We start from the raw sequence: 20835 nt of genomic DNA on the forward strand, positions 1-20835 counted from the left end.
GGGGGAAAGTGCAGGTAGTGTGGCTAGCAGGATATGTTTCTGATAGTGTCAGGGGTGCCTGCCATGGTTCATGCCACTGGTTATATCAGTGTCTGTTGGGCGTGGGGGAGGAATCAGGAACTCCTGTACTTTCACTATTAACTCGGATGAATCCCACGCTTGCTATGCTGTCTTGTTACTAAGGATACCTTCCTAATGATAGAGCCAGTTTGGTGTAGTGGTTATGTGTGCGGACTCTTATCTGGGAGAACCGGGTTTGATTCCCCACTCCTCCACTTGCAGCGGCTGGAATGGCCTTGGGTCAGCCAGAGCTCTCTTATATGGGAGAACCGGGTTTGATTCCCCACTCCTCCACTTGCACCTGCTGGAATGGCCTTGGGTTAGTCATAGCTATCGCAAGAGTTGTCCTTGAAAGGGCAGCTGCTGTGAGAGCACTCTCAGCCCCATCCACCTCACAGGGTGTCTGTTGTGGGGGGAGAAGACATGGGAGGTTGTAAGCCGCTCTGAGTCTCTGATTCAGGGAGAAGGGTGGGGTATAAATCTGCAATTCTTCTTCTTCTTCTTCTTCTTCTTCTTCTTCTTCTTCTTCTTCTTCTTCTTCTTCTTCTTCTTCTTCTTCTTCTTCTTCTTCAACCTTGGACTGAACTGAGGAAAGTGGTGGGACTATATTTGAATGTCTTGAAGGCGGGAGGAATGGGCGCCAGAATTGCCCACACGATTCTGCTATATCTCCCTCATTGTAACCGTTATTACTTATTCCTGGCAATGCTGGTCATGTACAGATTCAGTACTCATAAATGTTATCTATAGTTTCATCAGAGAAGTTTGTTTGACTGAAACTGGGCTGATCCTGACAGAGAGGCAGCTGAGCCTTCAGTGGATCTCATTCAGTGAAGTTTGGCCCACTGACTTCAGAGGAGACTTAGAAAGTACAGCTCTCCTTAGGAGACCCCTGTATATCATCCAGCGTCAGAATAATGGTCACGTGAAGGTTTTGTAATATCCATGGTGAGTTCTCTTTCAGAGAATTTAGGACTTGGGTTGCAGAAAACTCTTGCTGCCAGCTAAGCCTCCATCACTTTAAAGAAAAATAACCAGAAAAATATAGCCCATCTTCTCTAATTCGAGATTGCTCCCGTGCAGGTGGCCAACTGCATATTCCACCTACTCCTTTAAAAGACTACAAAGTCAGGTTTTAAAAAAAAACAAAACAGATGGGACCGGGAGCCCAGCAGACCTTGTGTTTGGACACAAACCATGTCAGAACCCCCCAGGGTGCAGTATCGGTGTATATTCCAATCCCAGGGAGGCAACTAATAGGCACTGGAACCATTTTGGGTAGAGAAAACAGTGGGGAGACTGACTGTGAAAGGACTGAGCAGCTTTCTTTGGCATGAGAAATGGTGAGGCCTTTTTGGAACTTATTTAGCACGTATTCCATGCTATGTTTGCGTGGGTTTTCTGAGAGTGAAGTGCTGACAACTGGGATGAGTTCAAAAAAAGGCCCAAATAGCTCATGTTTTTTATTCATTTTCATTGGGTATGTGAAACAGCTGTATCAGTTTGGTGATGTTTTTCAAGTCGGAGCAGCTATACATGGAAAGATGCTGTGAAAAAACAATACACAGGAGAAAAGATCCGTAACAGGAAAGTCAGCCTTTGAGCCGGAGTAGCCAGTCCTTTGACTCGGTTTCACGAATGTTGGCTTCTGCCTTTCTAGGTTTTCAGTGGTCCTTCCCAGCCTCCTCAACCTCTTGCAGCTTCAAAGCCTGCGCCATCCGTGATTCACGTCCCTTTGCAACCTAGCTGCCCTGGCCGGGGAAAGATGGCAAAATTGCTGGATCCAGAAGACATGACGTCAAGAGATTATTATTTTGATTCATATGCCCACTTTGGAATTCATGAGGTAATTACATTTATTCATTTATCTTGGGGGGGGGGGAACTTCTAGCCCATCTCTGTTGCCTCCTGGCTCTCCAAAATAAGTCATCTTTTGGCAAAGTTGAATTGAGCAATGTGTTTTCAAACAGCGCATGCAGAAGTTCTCCACATCCTTGGCATGTGATGGGCAACTGGATGCGATGAAAGCCACCTTCCTCTGCCATGTTCCCCCCTGATCTGCCACAGCTTGCAGCCCAGCCCAGCAACACCAGGCTATGTCTGGCTGCTTCCCTGCCTGCAGCATGCCTTCTGCAGGGGCGGGGCGGGGGGGGCAGGCAGGTGCAGAACGTGGCTCCTTAACTGCTGCTGATGGAGGCCTGATGGGCAATCTTTTGATTCTGGTGTTGATTCATCTCCATGGGCTTCCGGTGTGTTCCTGGGCCCAATTCAGAGTGCTGGTTTTAACTCGAAAGCTCTCAAGAGCTTGGGGCCAGGGTGTCTTACGGACCACCTTCTCCAACACTGAGAAGACCTTCTTAAAAGTTGGCAGCACTAAAACCTTTGGAGCTCCATCGTTTGTGAGGCTCATCTGGCCCAGTCCCTTTTGATCTTCACAAAAATGCTGAAGACTGAAAACACCAGTTGGTGGACATTAACAATGACACTGGACAGTTGATGATGGTGGTATTATACTCATTGCTTAGTTTTGGGTCTGCATTGGTCTGGATCTTTCTTTACACAACTTTGGAAGCCTCAATTTATATGTGTGCTGTGGCTTTACGTTTTAACTTGCATTAAAAAGGAAAGGAAGTTTGCCCAGGGCCCCAGCAGCCCTCAGATGGCCCCTCCCTGCTCTACATGGCCAGGCCTGGCTGTATCCTGTTCTGGACCTCCCAGCCCCTTTAAGTCATGCCAGTAATGTGTGTGTCTCATGGTTCATTTATATGGAAACTTCATGCCCTTCAGTGGTGGTCAATGAATTCCTTTCTTTACCAATTGCTCTCCAATAACTGCATCTAATGATCAATTAAAGAGAGTTTTTCAAAAAAGCAATAGTGGAATTATTAGATAGAAGTGAGGCTGTGGCTAGAACTTAGCTTTTTGTTGTGGTGATGACAGCCAGGGTTACTCTTCCATTTATTTATATACTCATAACTTAGTTTCATAGCTTTAATAAAATTCTGAGAATAGGTTACGATTAGGTTGTGTAGTATTAATAATTTGAAAATCTGGTCATTCAAATACAAAACCTTGGAAGCAAAAAGTGAGTCTGGTTCCTAAGTTTTTGGTCAGGCTCCTAGAGCCAAAGAAAATTTAGAAAGGCCAGAGTTACGTGGAGGGTTTATTAAAGACTGGTGAGCAAAGGGTGCACTTTGAAATGCACTTCATGCGCTTCCCTCACCAGGAAGCCACTGTGTATCAGCAAATGGGGCAAATTGAGTTGAAGGTTCAAAGGCTACTCACTAGTATCTCTTTTATGACTAAGGAATGTTAGCTAACGACAACATCTCCATTTCTTACACATTCTCTGCGAGCTGATAAGGCATGGCTGTGTGAATCTGGGGGAGAGGCATTCTACACCGTTAATACAAGGTTACATTAAACATCCTGGGTACATATGGATTTATTATGCATCAAAAGGGGGGAAGGGAGAGAAGGGGGGAAGAAGAAGAAAAAGGAAAAGACAACGGGGATGCTCTGCTTTACCTCTGGTCTGTTTACTCAATTCAGTAATTAGAAATAGCATGCTTGACAAGCATAGGAGACCATGCAAGAATGGGTAACTGTTTCCAAGGCTTGTCCCCATGAGAACTCTTGAATAAACAGGCAATTTGTTTAAATTAAAGAGTCTTGTTATTAACAAAGAAAATGAGAAAAAGGGTTCATTCAGGGTTCACACATAACATCCAAGAGCTAACTGGGAAGGCTGGAAGGAGCAGGGAACAGCCTTTTAAGAATCGAGTGATATTTGCCAGTCCTGGAGTGGTCCACGGATGCAGCAGATCAGGAAAGAAATTGCTACTCTCTCCATGAAGGAGAGAGAGAGAGAGAGGCTCACAACCAGGGTCAGTACAAAGAACACACACCACACTCTGCATCAGTTTTCAGGGCTGTTTCTTATAGGGAAACGGGGCCTTGAGGCCATGGGAAAGTGTGTGTCTTTTCCAGTGGGAAACTTCTAGAGAAGGATTGTGATGACTGCTTTACTTGGGTGAGACAAACATGGCTTGCTGCTAATAGCCCGTTTGATGACCCGGGAAGGCTTGACAGGACCGGAGACACTGAGATAAAAGGGTTAAGTTGCATTTAGGTGGGGAAAGTGACCTTGCTTGTGCAAAAGAGGGTTTGAGAGGTTGTGCTTGCTTGTGGAGGTTTGTTGCACAAATCCTGAGTAATCCATTGGATGAAGTTCTGTCTGCCTTCAGGGTGGGGGATGGAAAGATGTCTGTTTGGACCACCTCCTGATGTAATCGAAGTCTGTTGTTTTTCCTTTCCCATGGAGCTCTGCTGCGACTGGCATCTGTGTCTGAGCAAAGCCCTGGCCTGCCCAGGCCCTGAGAGGGCTGGCCCGGGCTGCTCTGAGCTCAAGGAGGCTGGCTACCAGCTGTGTGGTAGAAGTGCAGTTGACACAGGACACTTGAGAGGCAGAGCAGGAAGCCCAGCTTACTCTTGCTGTTAGGATGGAGTCCGGCAGCACCTGAGACCCCAACAGGGCTGTCCTCTGCAGCTTGCTGCGGCTGGTGATTTCTCTCAGAAGAGGGTCTTGTTCAGGTGGTTTGGAGGGATGTCAGAGAGCAGCAGCAGCATTGTGTCCTTTCCTGCCTGAGCTGGTGGTAGTCTTCCTGCCTCAGGGACTTCTCCACTTGGTGCTTCACAGGAGCTCCTGATATGTGAGGTTGTTTCTTCCAAAAGGGCAAGTGTCTTCACGGCCCACCTGTTTGGACAGTAGTTGGAGACCCTGCAGCTGTCTACATAGCAGATTGATTGGGTGGGACATATTGCTGTCCAAAGTTTTTATTCTATTTCACCTCCATTGAATTCAAGGGTATAAGTGCACACCAGAATTGGGTTTCCAGGGTGAGATGAGGTGCAGAACCTTGGAAACACCCAAAAAGACCATCAGGGCTCTGCGGAGGTGGGAGGGAGGACAGGGGCTTCTGGATTTCCTTGCATGGCCCAGCTTAGTCCAGCTGCCGGTAGCACCAGGGCCCTGATGAAGACCACACATTGAGGCCATAGCAGATCTAAGGAAAATAAAAGAAAACACATTCATCAGTCCAGCTTAGCGTTGCATTCATTACCAAGTTCTATGAGGAAAGTTTGAAGGAGCTGGAGATGTTTAGCCTGCAGAAGAGGTGGCTGAGAGGCGATAGGATCACCATCTTCAAGTACTTGAAGGGCTGTCATATAGAGAATGGTGCGGAATTGTTTTCTTTGGCCCCAGAAGGTAGCATCAGAACCAATGGGTTGAAATTAAATCAAAAGAGTTTCCGGCTCAACATTAGGAAGTACTTTGTGACAGAGCGGTTCCTCAGTGGAACAGGCTTCCTCCTTGGGAGGTGGTGGCCTCTCCTTCCTCAGAGGTTTTTCAACAGAGGCTAGATGGCCATCTAACAGCAATGAGGATCCTGTGAATTTAGGGGGAGGTGTTTGTGAGTTTCCTGCATTGTGCAGGGGGTTGAATGAGATGACCCTAGAAGTCCCTTCCAATTCTATGATTCTATGATTACTTCAACATCCCTCTTTTGAACACAGAGCTGGAACAAATGCTGACCTAAATGATATTAATGGGTTGCTTGGACCAAGTACCAGTTTCTGTCCTGGTTGACTGGAAGCTCCATGTCCAGCCCTGGCTTCAGGACTCTACAGCAGGGGTGGCCAACAGTAGCTCTCCAGATGTTTTTTGCCTACAACTCCCATCAGCCCCAGCCAGCATGGCCAATGGCTGGGGCTGATGGGAGTTGTAGGCAAAAAAACATCTGGAGAGCTACCGTTGGCCACCCCTGCTCTACAGCCCTTATTCCCTCTCACTGTGGACACACACCTCACAGTCTTTATTGCCTAGCCCATGTCTGGGCAGGAGCCATCCATCTTAGGCAGATTTCCTTTTATTTTATCTCCCACCCTCCCTGCAAGTGGAATACAGGTCACCTATATTGTGACTATTAAACAATACAATGTCATAATTATCACAAAAATTAGGAAGATTAAAAGTAACAAAAGGTAACAAAACCCGGCATAAACATTGTCTTGGTAACTAACAACACTATGATTTACCATTCTGAGTGGTGCCAGTGCTGTTGGCCATTGACCACAAGGGCCAGGGCTCCCAGTAAGGGAGGCCAAGAAATGGTGGAGTTTGATGCCTCAACTGAAAGCTATGTGGAGCAGCTCCATCGTACAGGCCCTGTGGAATATAAGAACATAAGAGAAGCCATGTTGGATCAGGCCAATGGCCCATCCAGTCCGACACTCTGTGTCACACAGTGGCCAATATGTGTGTGTGTGTGTGTGTGTGTATACTCACGTATACACACACATATATATATACATACTGTGGCCAATAGCCACTGATGGACCTCTGCTCCATATTTTTATCCAATCGCCTCTTAAAGCTGGCTATGCTTGTAGCCGCTGCCAACTCCTGTGGCAGTGAATTCCACATGTTAATCACCCTTTGGGTGAAGAACTACTTCCTTTTATCCGTTTTAACCTGACTGCTCAGCAATTTCATTGAATGCCCACGAGTTCTTGTATTGTGAGAAAGGGAGAAAAGGACTTCTTTCTCTATTTTCTCCATCCCATGCATAATCTTGTAAACCTCTATCATGTCACCCCGCAGTTGACGTTTCTCCAAGCTAAAGAGCCCCAAGCGTTTTAACCTTTCTTCATAGGGAAAGTGTTCCAAACCTTTAATCATTCCAGTTGCCCTTTTCTGGACTTTTTCCAATTCTATAATATCCTTTTTGAGGTGCGGTGACCAGAATTGCACACAGTATTCCAAATGAGACCGCACCATCGATTTATACAGGGGCATTATGATACTGGCTGATTTGTTTTCAATTCCCTTCCTAATAATTCCCAGCATGGCATTGGCCTTTTTTATTGCAATCGCACACTGTCTTGACATTTTCAGTGCGTTATCTACCACGACCCCAAGATCTCTCTCTTGGTTAGTCTCTGCCAGTTCACACCCCATCAACTTGTATTTGTAGCTGGGATTCTTGGCCTCAATGTGCATTACTTTGCACTTGGCCACATTGAACCTCATCTGCCATGTTGACACCCACTCACCTCTCAATCCTCTCTGGTTCTCACCACCCTGAACAATTTAGTGTCATCTGCAAACTTGGCCACTTCACTGCTTACTCCCAACTCCAGATCATTAATGAACAAGTTAAAGAGCATGGGACCCAGTACTGAGCCCTGCGGCACCCCACTGCTTACCGTCTTCCACTGCGAAGATTGTCCATTTATACTCACTCTCTGCTTCCCATTAATTAGCCATTTTTTGACCCACAAGAGGACCTGTCCTTTTACTCCATGACTCTCGAGCTTACTAAAGAGCATTTGATGAGGAACTTTTTCAAAAGCTTTCTGGAAGTCAAGGTAAACAACATCTATTGGGTCCCCTTTGTCCACATGCTTGTTCACTCCCTCAAAGAACTGTAACAGATCTTCCCTTACAGAACCCATGCTGAGTTTTTCTCAATAACTTGTGTTCATCAATGTGCCTACTCACTCTGTCCTTGATAATGCTTTCTACCAACTTTCCTGGTATTGAAGTCAGACTGATTGGCCTGTAATTTCCTGGATCTCTTGGAACCCTTTTTTTCTGGAACCCTTTTTAAAGATGGAGGTGACATGAAAGATTACATATTTTTGTCAGGAGATCCACAAGTTCAACTTTGAGTTCTTTCAGAATTCTTGGATGTATGCCATCTGGACCTGGTGACTTATTAGTTTTTAATTCGTCAATCAGTTGTAGGACCTCCTCTCTTGTCACCTCAATTTGACTCAGGTCTTTCAACACCCCTTCCAAAATTAGTGGTTCTGGAGCAGGCAAACACTTCTCATCTTCCACAGTGAAGACGGAGGCAAAAATTGCATTCAGCTCCTCAGCCATTTCCCTATCCTCCTTCTGTAATCCTTTGATCCCTTGGTCATCCAAGGGCCCTACTGCCTCCCTGGCTGGTTTCCTGCTTCTAATATATTTGAAGAAATCTTTATTGTTGGTCTTTATGTTTTTTGCAATATGCTCCTCATAGTCCCTTTTTGCCTGCCTGATCACAGTCTTGCATTTGATTTGCCACAGTTTGTGTTCCCTTTCATTAATCTCACTTGGACTAGCTTTCCACCGCTTAAAGGAGTCCTTCTTACCTTTTACAGCTTCCATTACTTTGTTTGTTAACCATGCAGGCCTTATCTCATACTTGTTTGTGCCTTTCCTAACTTGTGGTATATATTTTATCTGAGCTTCTAGGACTGTAGTTTTGAATAGCCTTCAAGCTTCCCCAAGGGTTTTGACTGTATTTGCCTTTCCTTTCAGTTTCCTCTTCACATGCCTCCTCATCTCAGAGAATTTACCCCTTTTAAAGTTAAACATGGTTGTGCTGGTCTTTTGGGGCAACTCCCTATTTATACAAATGGTGAAATCAAAAACGTTATGGTCACTGCTCCAAAACGGTGTGATCACTTTTACATCTCTCACCATGTCTTGGGCATTACTTAGGACCAAATCCAGGATCGCCCCACCCCTGGTAGGTTCTGTGATCATCTGCTCCATAGCTGGAATTGTAGTAGATCCCACAGGGCCCTGATCTTGATTAGTAGCTTGTTCCAGTAAGCTGGGGCCAGGGCTGAAAAGGCCCTGGCCCTTGTTGAGGCTAGTCAAACCTCCTTGGGGTCATGGATAACGAGAATGTTTTGGTCCATCAAGCACAAGGCTTTATGGGGCACGTATGGGGAGAGATGGTCCCTGAGACATGCAGGTCCCGGGTTGCATAGGGCTTTGAAAGTCAACACTAACACCTTGAACTGGATCTGGTACTCTAAAGGCAGCCCGGGGACAGTACAGTTGGTAGAGCACTGGTTGAATGATGCCACCCAGGCGTCTCTGCCAGAGCCCATGCCAGCACGTTCTGCACCAGCTGCAGTTTCCTGCTCAAGTTCAAGGGCAGCCCTGTGGAGAGCGAGTTCCAGTAATCCAGTCTGGAAGTGACCATGGCTTGGATCACTGTAGCGAAGTCCTTGGAGATGAGATAGCGAGTCAGTTGCTTGACTAGCCAAAGAGGATAAAAGGCTGACTGAGCCACAGTGGCAACCTGGGCCTCCATGGAAAGGGAGAACCCCCAGACTCTTCAGTCTTGTCACTGGCACCACAGGCGTCTTGCTGAGGGATGGACCCAGATTCCCTGTGACCTCTGTCTTCACTGGGTTAACTTTCAGTTGGCTCTGCTTAAGCCATCCTGCCATGTCTTGTAATGCCCCGGCTAATGCCTCCGGGGTGGAGGTCTCTCTTTGCAGCAATGAAGGCTTTTCAAAGTATGGGGACCCATTTCTTTTTAGGTCCCTGGGCATACATATCCATTATGCAACGATGATCAAAAAGTTTGTCCAGGACTTTATTACAGTTAATTTGTGTGAAATTCTCTAATGCTATCTATTTTAATTCTCTAGTGTGATATTATTTTTAGAACACCTCTGAGATGCCTCAAACATACCATGTTACATCACTGCCCTATTTCACATTAGAGAACTTTAATGAAGACCGGAATGCACTTTCCAATGCTCCCTAAATCCTGTCAACAAGACCCAAAGAAACAGATGTGTACTATATGTATTAATTTGAAATATTTTCACTTCATATTTGTGACGGAAAGCAATGGGTTAACCATAAACTGAAGACGCACAGGGCTGCGTCAGGTGACCTGAGGGTGGGGGCAAAGTGCTCGGAGCTCTCAGGGAGGGAAAGTAGTTGAGTGAGAGAAGCTGCTGAGGCTTTGGTTCAGTCAGTCGATCTTTGACAGAGTTGTGGCCTGTCAGAGGGGTCTGTCAGTGTGGTGGCCTGACAGAGACTGAGAGGGTCAGTTCATGCCTGACCGAGGCTGGGAGGACAGCTGATCCTGTGAAGGAGCTTGAGACAGCGGCGGGAGAGACTTCCAGAGGCTGCAAGCTCGACAAAACCAGCCAAGAGGGCTGTGTGTGTGTGAGTCAGTCAAGACCTGAACGGTCACAGACACCTAGAGACTACTCTGAAGATCTAGTGAGGAGGTTGAGGGAGTGGATGTGGGTCTGAGACACCAGAAGGACTGAGAGGAGAGACTCCAGTCAAGGGGTGAGACTAGACACATCAATCCCAAGAGGCCAGACCTTGGCTAGAGGTGGAGAGTGAGTTAAAGGGAAACTGTGAACTGTGTAACTGTGAGAGACTCAAAAGGAAGATAAAGTGAATGTAAAGCCTGAAACTACTGAACAACGTATTAGCCTGTGTAAATATCTCCCATATCCCCAAGTTAAGAACTTTGTGTTACAATAAATCTGTGGTTTAAGTTAAAGTTCTCAAGAGCCTATATTTTGTGGGAAGAACAAACAAAGCTGCTGTGGTCCCATCAAATAAACAAGTAAAATACCCCAAAGAGACTGAAATAAAGAGGTCCAGTGAGGCCGTGAGGCGGGCGCTGCTATAATATTCCAGCTAAATGTACTCAAAGCAGTTTACAACATGGATTAAATACAATAAACCCATTAAATACAATAAACAAATCCCAGCTTGGAATCCAACAATAGCCAAATTTATACAACATTAAATGGCTAACCCCAATAGGCCTGTTAAAGTGTGCAGTGAATTAATGTACTTGAGGAGGACATCACATCACATAACATCTACATGCGCCCCCCCCCTTGCTCAGTTGGCACAGAGCTTCAGGCTGGGGTGCTGCCAGTTGTACCTGATGAGGGGTGGCTGCCTGGGCTCTGGCCCAACAACATCTGGCCAAGGGGCTGGAGGCAACTGCGATGTAAAGAGCCCACCAATCAGGCCCTTGAAATGGGATCAGAGGGGCAGCTGCTGCTCCTTGACACCCCTCTTGCAGGAATGGGCGGGAAAGGGGTGGCCCTGCTGGGATGAGGGGTGAGGGAGTCAGGCCCCTGGTTAGCTACAGAAGCTGAAGAGAGATTTTTAGAGCAGACCTGGTTGCCTGGCTTGAACTGGCATTTGGGCATACTCAGGGCCTTTTTTGTAGCAGGAACTCCTTTGCATATTAGGCCACACACATGTAAGAAGAGCCCTGTAAGTTCTTGAAGGATTGGCTACATCGGGGGTGGGGGGTAGCCTAATACGCAAAGAAAAGCCCTGATCATAGTATTTTGTATACTAATTCACGCTAATTCCATCCCATCCTGTTGTCTGATGAAATGTGCTTTTAGCACATGAAAGCTTATATTCTGAATAAAACTCTGTTGGACTTGTGCTTTATAATTTTTATTGGTTTTAACTACAAAAGAAAAAAGCATAAGCATAGATACAGAAAAAGAGGGGGGGAGGGCATACACAGAATTGGAAAGGCAGGGGAAAAAAAGAAAAATACAAATATATCAATTTTAAATCTACCTCCAAATAAAATATCCAATTCGTTCTACCTGCAAGTATAAAATTCTCCATATATTTTACCATCTTTATCTTCCATTATAAAACATTTTTACTAAGCTATTATTTGCAATACAAGTCTAAACAGTTCTTCTTCAACACATATAAGTATGAACAACTAACTGCTTTGGCTTAACCTTGTTAAAAACACAGACTAATTTGTTAGTTTAGCACTATCTTCATTAACACAGACGCAAAAAATACATATCTTTATCCTTAAAAAACTAAAAAGAAATAAAACATGGTATTTTGTCTGTCTCAATATAAACAGCTTCTCCTGGGAGACATATTCAAAACCAAATCTAGCAGTTTACATAACATCTGTGTTGTCTGCCTTTTTAAACCATTAGTCCACCTCTTGTATCCCTATTGGGCTAGGAAAAACAACTTTTTATGACCCCAAAATAAAAATCCCATGCCTGTTCTTATTGAGAGTTACATACCCAACTACCCACCAAGATAAGAACATTTCAGGAAACCCTTCTGACTGAAAAGAAATCTATCTCCTGAATTATAGATTAACTTGTAGAATTACTCATATCTATAACAAACATAGAAACTCATATCATTATCTATTAAAAACAAGTTCAGCAATTTGTCAGGAAATTATGTTACCTGCCTTCTTAAAAAGTTAATCTAAGATAACTATTTTTACATAAAATTCTTTTCAAAGACTCTTTAGTCCTTTAACTTTTAAATCCATATTGTTTTAAACAAGACAACTTATTGTAGCCCAAAGACAAACAAAAGGGGAAAAAAAGGAAAAGAAGTCTCACTTAGCCTTCTAATTTCACATATCAGATTTTCTTACAAAGTCCATGTCCAGCTATCCACTGAGAAAAGTCTAATTCAGGAGGCTCTTCTTTCTGAAAGATTTCCACATCATGATTTTTGGTTAAAATGCATCTTCTTACTTCTTAATGCAGTCATCTTTCTCGAAGGAGGTGAGAAAAATTCCACAGCCTTTGTTCCTCTCAACCTAGCTTGAGTCGGTCTCTATTTCTGGTCTTCTTTTTTAATTACAGCACAAGATTCCATTTTAATTTTCTTTTGTTGATGTCCCAATAGCTCAGTCTCCCATTTCAATTCCACAGACATCACCAGGTTCTCTTTAGCACTCTGCTCATGTATATTTGAGATTTCGTTAGCTTTCAGAAAAAAGCTCCCATTTGCTTCTTAACTAAGTCTGCCAATAAACCAAGATCTTGCCTCAGAGATTTCAGACTGCTTAAAATATCTTTTATATAAGAAATTTCACTTAGCAAAGCCATTTTTCTCTGTCAGCAAACTCAGTCCATTAATCCTGATTAAAAAGTAGGTTCCAGGACAGATCCTTGAGGCACTCCACTTGTCACTCCTCTCCAAGAGGATGAGGAACCATTTACAAGCACTCTTTGGGTGCAATCTGTCAACCAGTTATAGATCCACCTAACAGTAACAGGATCCAAACCACATTTTACCAACTTGTAAACAAGGATAGTATGTGGAACCTTATCAAAAGCCTTACTGAAATCAAGGTACAAGCTTGATCAAGCTTGGACCTGCTTCTTAGAAACAGGTGATCTTGCAACTGCTGTTGATGCTCAGGTCACATCAAGACTCTCAGCACTCAGAGTGGAGCTCAGCTGCCTTAGATGATTTCTGGGAGCTGGTCCAAATCACTGCTGTGTGGATGTCTGGAGAGACACACTAGCCTGAGGCAATGAAGCAACTGGCTTCCAGTTTCCTTCTGGACTGAATTCCAAGAGCCAGTCTATACTGGCCTCAATGATGTGGTTCCTTTGAGCGGTCATCTTCTCCCACGCAATCCTGTCAGTTCATCTTCAGTGGCCCTTCCCCAAGGGCCAAACTCCACGGTGTCATTGGCTTTTTTGACATGGGGTTCCTGGACCCAGCTCACTTCCCCCTCCGCCAGGCAGCAGCTTCAGAGGCATTATGATACTGGCTGATTTGTTTTCAATTCCCTTCCTAATAATTCCCAGCATGGCGTTGGTCTTTTTCTATCTTAGGCGGGCGAGACAGTTGGCCCCCTTCTTGGAGCGCAGTGACCTGGCAATAGTGATCCATGCGACGGTGACCTCGAGGTTAGACTACTGTAATGCCCTCTACATGGGGCTGCCCCTGTACCGAACTCGGAAACTGCAGCTAGTGCAGAATGCAGCAGCCAGGCTGCTAGTGGGACTACCTCGGTGGGAACATGTGCGGCCTAGGCTGTGGGAACTGCATTGGCTGCCAATTGTATACCGAGTTCGTTACAAGGTGCTGGTTATTACCTTTAAAGCCCTATATGGCCGAGAACCTGCCTACCTTAAGGACCACCTCTCTCCATATGTACCCCAGCGAGCACTGCGTTCCAGCTCACAAAACCTTCTGGAAATCCCTGGGCCTAAGGAGGCCAAGCTTAAAACAACTAGGGAGCAGGCCTTCTCTATAAAAGCACCCCAATGGTGGAATCAGCTATCGGAAGAGGTGCGGGCCCTAAGGGATCTTAATCAGTTCCGTAGGGCTTGCAAAACCTCCCTCTTCCAACTGGCCTTTTAAGACAGAACCCAGTGATTAACATCAAGCCATTTTGTATAATTGAGACGATAGCATCACTATACTGCTTTTAGATTAATAATTTTAATGTTAACCTATATTGTATTTATTTATATTATTTGTATTGATGTGTACTGTTTTATTGTTATATCATGATATTTTATATCATGTCTTGTAAACCGCCCTGAGCCTGCCTCGGCGGGGAGGGTGGGGTATAAATAAAAATTTAATATTATTATTATTATTGCAATTACACACTGTCTTGACATTTTCAGTGCATTATCTACCATGACCCCAAGATCTCTCTCTTGGTCAGTCTCTGCCAGTTCACACCCCATCAACTTGTATTTGTAGCTGGGATTCTTGGCCCCAATGTGCATTACTTTTGGCCACATTGAACCTCATCTGCCACGTTGACGCCCACTCACCCAGCCTCAACAGATCCCTTTGGAGTGCCTCACAATCCTCTCTGGTTCTCACCCTGAACAATTTAGTGTCATCTGCAAACTTGGCCACTTCACTGCTTACTCCCAACTCCAGATCATTAATGAACAAGTTAAAGAGCATGGGACCCAGTACTGAGCCCTGCGGCACCCCACTGCTTACCGTCTTCCACTGCGAAGACTACCCATTTATACTCACTCTCTGCTTTTTATTAATTAGCCAGTTTTTGATCCACAAGAGGACCTGTCCTTTTACTCCATGACTTTCGAGCTTACTAAGGAGCCTTTGATGAGGAACTTTATCAAAAGCTTTCTGGAAGTCAAGGTAAACAACATCTATTGGGTCCCCTTTGTCCACATGCTTGTTCACTCCCTCAAAGAACTGTAACAGGTTAGTGAGGCAAGATCTTCCCTTACAGAACCCATGCTGAGTCTTCCTCAATAACTTGTGTTCATCAATGTGCCTACTCATTCTGTCCTTGATAATGCTTTCTACCAACTTTCCCGGTATTGAAGTCTGATTTACTGGCCTGTAATTTTCTGGATCTCCTCTGGAACCCTTTTTAAAGATGGGGGTGACATTTGCTACCTTCCAGTCCTCAGGAACAGAGGCAGATTTCAATGAAGATTACATATTTTTGTCAGGAGATCCACAAGTTCAACTTTGAGTTCTTTCAGAATTCTTGGATGTATGCCATCTGGACCTGGTGACTTATTAGTTTTTAATTCATCAATCAGTTGTAGGACCTCCTCTCTTATCACCTTAATTTGACTCAGGTCTTTCAACACCCCTTCCATAATTAGTAGTTCTGGAGCGGGCAAACACTTCTCGTCTTCCACAGTGAAGACGGAGGCAAAAAATGCATTCAGCTTCTCAGCCATTTCCCTATCCTCCTTCAGTAATCCTTTTACCCCTTGGTCATCTGAGGGCCCCACTGCCTCCCTGGCTGGTTTCCTGCTTCTAATATATTTGAAGAAATCTTTATTGTTGGTCTTTATGTTTTTTGCAATATGCTCCTCATAGTCCCTTTTTGCCTGCCTGATCACAGTCTTGCATTTGATTTTCCACAGCCTGTGTTCCCTTTTATTAATCTCACTTGGTATGTTGGTCCCAGGCTGCGCAAGGCTTTAAAAGTCAAAACTAACATCTTGAAACGAATCCAGTAGTCTATAGGTAGCCAGACAGGTCACCAAGCGCCAGCCGTATGCTCACCTGTATAGGTGATGCAGTCAGCAGGCGAGCTGCTGCATTTTGCACCCACTGCAGTTTCCAGATCAGTTTCAGGGGCAAGCCAGCATAGAGCGAGTTACAGTAGTCCAGCCTGGAAGTGACCATTGCATGGATCACTGTAGCCAGATCTTGTTATGGTGCTAGCTGCCTGATCTGCTGTAGATGGAAGAAGGCAGACCATGCAGCTGTTGTGACCTAGACCTCCATGGAGAGGGAGGCATCCAGAATCACTCCCAGACTCTTCATCTGCTCGGCCCGTACCAAAGTGCCCAGGGCTAGGAGCTGGATGCACGAACCCACCCCCCCTCGATTCAGGAACAGGACCTCTGTCTTAGTTGGATTTAACTTCAGTTGCATCTGCTGTAACACCCAGCCATGGCTTCTAATGCCTCTGACAGCTGTTCAGGGGTGAAAGATGGTCTGCCATCCATCAACAGGTAGAGCTGGGTGTCATCAGCATACTGGTGACAACTCAGTCCAAAACCTCGGGCAATCTGGGCAAGGGGGCGCATATAGATGTTAAATAATGTAGGCGAGAGACTAGCTCCCTGCGGCACTCCACATATAAGTGGGTACCGCAGGGAGGTCTGCTCGCCAAGCATCATCCTTTGTCCCTGTACCCGGAGGAAGGAGAAAAACCATTGTAAGGCCACCCCCTGTACCCCGGTGATGGCAAGGTGGTGGGTCAATAGGTCGTAGTTGACTGTGTCAAATGCTGCTGATAAATCAAGAAGAATCAGCAGCGCTGACCCACCCTGGTCCAGGTGCCTTCTTAGGTCGTCTGTGAGGGAGACTAGTACCGTCTCCATCCCATGGCCCGGGCGGAAGCTGGACTGGAATGGGTTCAAGGAGGATGTTTTATCCAGGAAAACCTGCAGCTGCTCCGCTACCGCTTTCTCAACTACCTTTCCCAGGAACGGCAGGTTCGAAACTGGGCGGTAGTTAGCTAGGACGCTAGAGTCCAGCGAAGATCTTTTCAAAAGCGGGCAAATCTGTGTTAGAAAGCGTATTTTTAAAAGAGTGAATGAAGGATTTTACTATATTATATTTAAAATCTGGGAGGCTGTCAGGGATCAGACAATATGGCCCAGGATCCTGCCCATGCAATGGCCAATTTGAGTGTTAAGCAACCGCTGGCGAATATAATTGCATGATGCAATTAGCAGAATTCTACAGTTGACAATACAGCTTGCTCTCTCCTCAGTATCATGTTACTGATGCTCTCAGACCACGTATGTGTTGTTAGGCAGATTTAATCTTATATTGTAAAGCAGACTTCTCCATAAAGCATCAGTCCTATTTTAGAAGAAGATTATTTTGGTTACCTTTCCAGAGAAAGATGCAGAAACTGACACTGGTGGAAAAACCTTACTCTAAATGCCTCTCTCTTATTGCCTGATTCATATTAGAGGCAACCACCTACAGTGACAGATGAGGTTGTCTTCATACAGAGTAACATTTTCAAATTGCTTTGTAAGTTCTGCATGTGCCCCACCCACATTTGCAAACAACAGTCTTGTTATATAATATTTTTTACAGAATAAAATTAGTCATGTGCTGTCAAGTAAACATTTGATGCCTTCTTCTAACACAGGAAATGTTGAAGGATGAGATCCGCACATTAACATATAGGAACTCCATGTATCACAATAAACATGTGTTTAAGGATAAGATTGTGTTGGATGTTGGAAGTGGCACGGGGATCCTCTCAATGTTTGCAGCAAAGGCAGGAGCCAAGAAAGTGTACGGGGTAAGAAGAGCGTTTCCCAATCCTTTCACACACAACAACACAGATACATTTATGTGATATATATATAAATATATACACATACATGCACACCCACGCATGAAATATGCTCGCTTAGAAGTAGGGTTGCCAACTTGTCATTTCAGAATTTCGGATGGGGCCAGGAAGAAAATTCCGATGGGTTTTTACCGACCGGGAGGTAGGCGGTGCCTGTGGAAGGAAGCACTGCTGAGAGCACTTCCTGTCGTTCTGCAGCTGCAGCCCCCTTTCCCTTCCAGGCTCCAAGCAGCTCAGCAGAACCTGTGGGGGCAGCTACAGAGGAGTAGCAGAACCACACCCACATGCATTAGGCAACCTTGAATACTGAAGCATAGGAACAGGCTGGGCAGGCAGGTGCAATGGCATGGGTCTTGGTTGTCCATGCACAACTCAAGCATGTGCACTAAGTGGAAAAGCAGCTGCTGGCTTTTCACATGCCCACACAGAAAATCTAGATTTATTAACTAAGTTCTAACAATCAACCCAAATTTCTGGTATCTACAAGAAAGATTCATGTAATGAAAAAATGCATACAAGCAGGATGTGTGTGTGCGTGTGCGTGTCAGGTGAGTTGGCAACCCTACTTAGAAGGGACCAGCATGGGATATTCTTTCTGTATTTATGTTGTTTTCCTCCAGTCTGTCACTATGCATGCGTATTTGCATCTGGGCCAGATCAGCAACTGATGCCAATGAGGTTGGAGCCAGACATTTATTCTGAAGTGGTCTGAGGGTATCGAGGTGAGCTGACCCTGGGATAACTGGATCCCCCTCCTCATGATGACCAGTTGTGTGTGCACGCATGTGTGTGTGGAAACATGGCGACCACCTGCTGGGATTGCTGGTGCCCCTTCCTTGGGGGGGAGGGTTGTTCTCTGGGGCTTCCTGCAGAGATGCAGTCTGAGGCTGATCTGAGTGGGACCTGCCCTGGTCCCCCCCCCCCCCCCCGGCAGATTGGGAAGGCTGGTTTCAAAGGAATCATCCCAGGAAGTTAAAAAGAGTTTCAGTAAGACCCACTGAATTGGTCCAGGGTTTCTGCCTTCCTCTCAGTTGCTACTGATTTATTTTGATGTAAACTCTAAACAGTTGACGGAATCTGGAAAGAAGCAAAAAGGGTTAGCAAAACTGAAGAGAAAATAACACTTCCCCTAGCCAGAGTCTTCAAACTGTGAGGTTTGCAAAATAACGTTCAGATAGGCTTCTGTTTCTGAAAACCTAGATGAAGCTGCCTTATTGACTTGCTACTAGTTCAAACCTTTCCATATGGAGGCTTTGCTAAAAGTGAAACTGAAACTTACAGGCAACATTAAATGCCTTCCCGAAACCCTCCTCTCAGGCCTTCAAAGACATCACTCTTCCCTGTTTCCAGGGCACTCAGCTCCGGAACTTATTCGCAGGCTGTGGAGGGCAGAGAGGAAGGGAGGGAAGGCCCAGCCACTAACGGCCTCTTGCTGTGAAAGACATCAGAGTCTGACACAACCCATTCCCACAACAAGATATGATAGGACAAGAACAGGAAGAAGCAAAGCAAAATGTGACAGGAGACATTGCATGGATCCTGACACCAACAGTGCCTCCTCCTTATAGGCCAGTGAAGTTTCTGGTGGCTTCCATCTGAGGGAGAAATGTCAACATCCTCCTAAAGCCCTATAAACAAGGAAGAAGGGAAAGGTAAATATGCATTTGTTTCTAGTGCCAAGAATATCTTAGTAGAGATCATTCATATCATATACAATATCTTAGTAGCTACTCATAAAAGCACATAGGGCTTTCCACACCTTACCCAGCTTCTGAACAGGACTGGAGACAGCAAGTGGACTCCAAAGGCCCACCAGCCGCCCTCCTAAGGCTCCAAGACCACTGCCCTGGTGAGGCCAGTCCGCCATTGTCAGGAGGGTCCTGGTGGGAAGACAGAAGCACTCGTGACAAAGGGCAGAGAGCATAGCCAGCCCCCAATCATCCATGGGGCCAGGCCACCTGGAGAACCCTTCTTCAAGGAGAGGGGAGCCAAGGGGACACATCCCTCTCCCCCAGGGGGAGCCTGGGCAGGTCTGAGTCTCATCCCACAACCATGTTCCCCTTGAACAGGTGTTGACAGCGGGAAGGAAGGAGAGCCCCGGCAGCCCCAGAAGACAAAGCTCATGCTTTGCCAGGCTGCAGCTGGGCTCAACCCCCCTCTCCCATGCAGGAGTCCCCAGCTGGGCACGCAGGAATGAGAGGCAGCAGAGCCCTCCAAGGCGCCATGCAGCAGCCCTGGTTTCAAGAGCAGCCCTTAAAGCTGGTTGAAAGTGCAGGTCATGAGGGCATTTATTGATTTGGTGTGTTTTATACAGCTTTTCTCCTCAGGGGGGACTCCAGGCAATTTACAAAGAAACATAATACAATTTAAACATATTTCAGTAAAACAGTATTTAAAAAACCCCCCCATGAGCATGAAGTATATCTTGCACTGGTGCCCACCAGGTGACTTCCTCAAAGCTGCTCTCTGGGTACTGCCCTTCAGCTTGCTCTATGGCCACGCCTGGGCAGAAGACAACTACTCCTCCTGAGATGTTACAAGCTGGCAGCCATCTTCTCACAGTCCTCACTGTTGATAGACAGCAGGCCCCTGGCTCACTTCTTCCGGGGGGAAGCCTTATGACAATATGAATTGATTCCCAAACATAGTGAAGGTTTTGTCTCACCAGCTTGGTATAGTGGATAAGTGCACAAACTCTTATCTGGGAGAACCAGGTTTGATTCCCCACTCCTCCACATGCACCTTGAGTCAGTCACAAGTTCTCGCAGAGCTGTTCCTCTCAAGAGCAGATCTTGGGAGAGCTCTCTCAGCCCCACCTACCTCACAGGGTGGCTGCTGTAGGGAGGGGAAGGGAAAGGAGATTATAAGCCACTCTGAGACTCCTTTGGGTGGTGAAGGGTGGGCTATAGATCCAACCTCTTCTTCTTCAAATGAGAGAACCCACTCATACTGATTGGTTGACCCAGCCATGCAATATTTTGGCCAGCAAGCCCTTTGCACCACCCCTTCCTGCACACTGGGGGGCACGACCACTGATGGCCTTTTGCCTTCTCTCTGTCCCTGCCTGCTTCCCCTTCTGCAAGTAACATATCCTATCAGATGCCAGCAGCCTGGGGAGATGTCCTCTCTCCCTTGTAAGAGCATAACTGTAGCCACCCCCCCCCCATCCTTTTGACCCTCCCTGCTGAGATTCGCATGCTGGAAAAGGTTGGGGGATGGAAAGAGCAGGAGGTGAGGGTGGGGTTCCCCAAAAACTTTTCCAGTCTGGGGAATGGTGTGTGGAGAAGCT

At 45.9% G+C, this 20835-nt stretch overlaps 1 protein-coding gene across 1 annotated transcript in view; it reads left to right on the forward strand.

Moving 5' to 3' along the window:
• The first annotated feature begins 1724 nt into the window (after window positions 1-1724).
• Window positions 1725-20835, forward strand: part of PRMT8 (protein arginine methyltransferase 8) — a 66869-nt gene continuing 47758 nt past the window's right edge. Inside the window, exons 1-2 of the mRNA XM_060247269.1 lie at window positions 1725-1906; window positions 17337-17492. Coding sequence (XP_060103252.1) covers window positions 1826-1906; window positions 17337-17492 — 237 coding nt within the window. The 5' untranslated portion in view covers window positions 1725-1825. The remainder of the gene's footprint in view (window positions 1907-17336; window positions 17493-20835) is intronic.

Source organism: Heteronotia binoei, chromosome 9 (genome assembly GCF_032191835.1).
Source record: "Heteronotia binoei isolate CCM8104 ecotype False Entrance Well chromosome 9, APGP_CSIRO_Hbin_v1, whole genome shotgun sequence".
Lineage (NCBI taxonomy): Eukaryota > Metazoa > Chordata > Lepidosauria > Squamata > Gekkonidae > Heteronotia > Heteronotia binoei.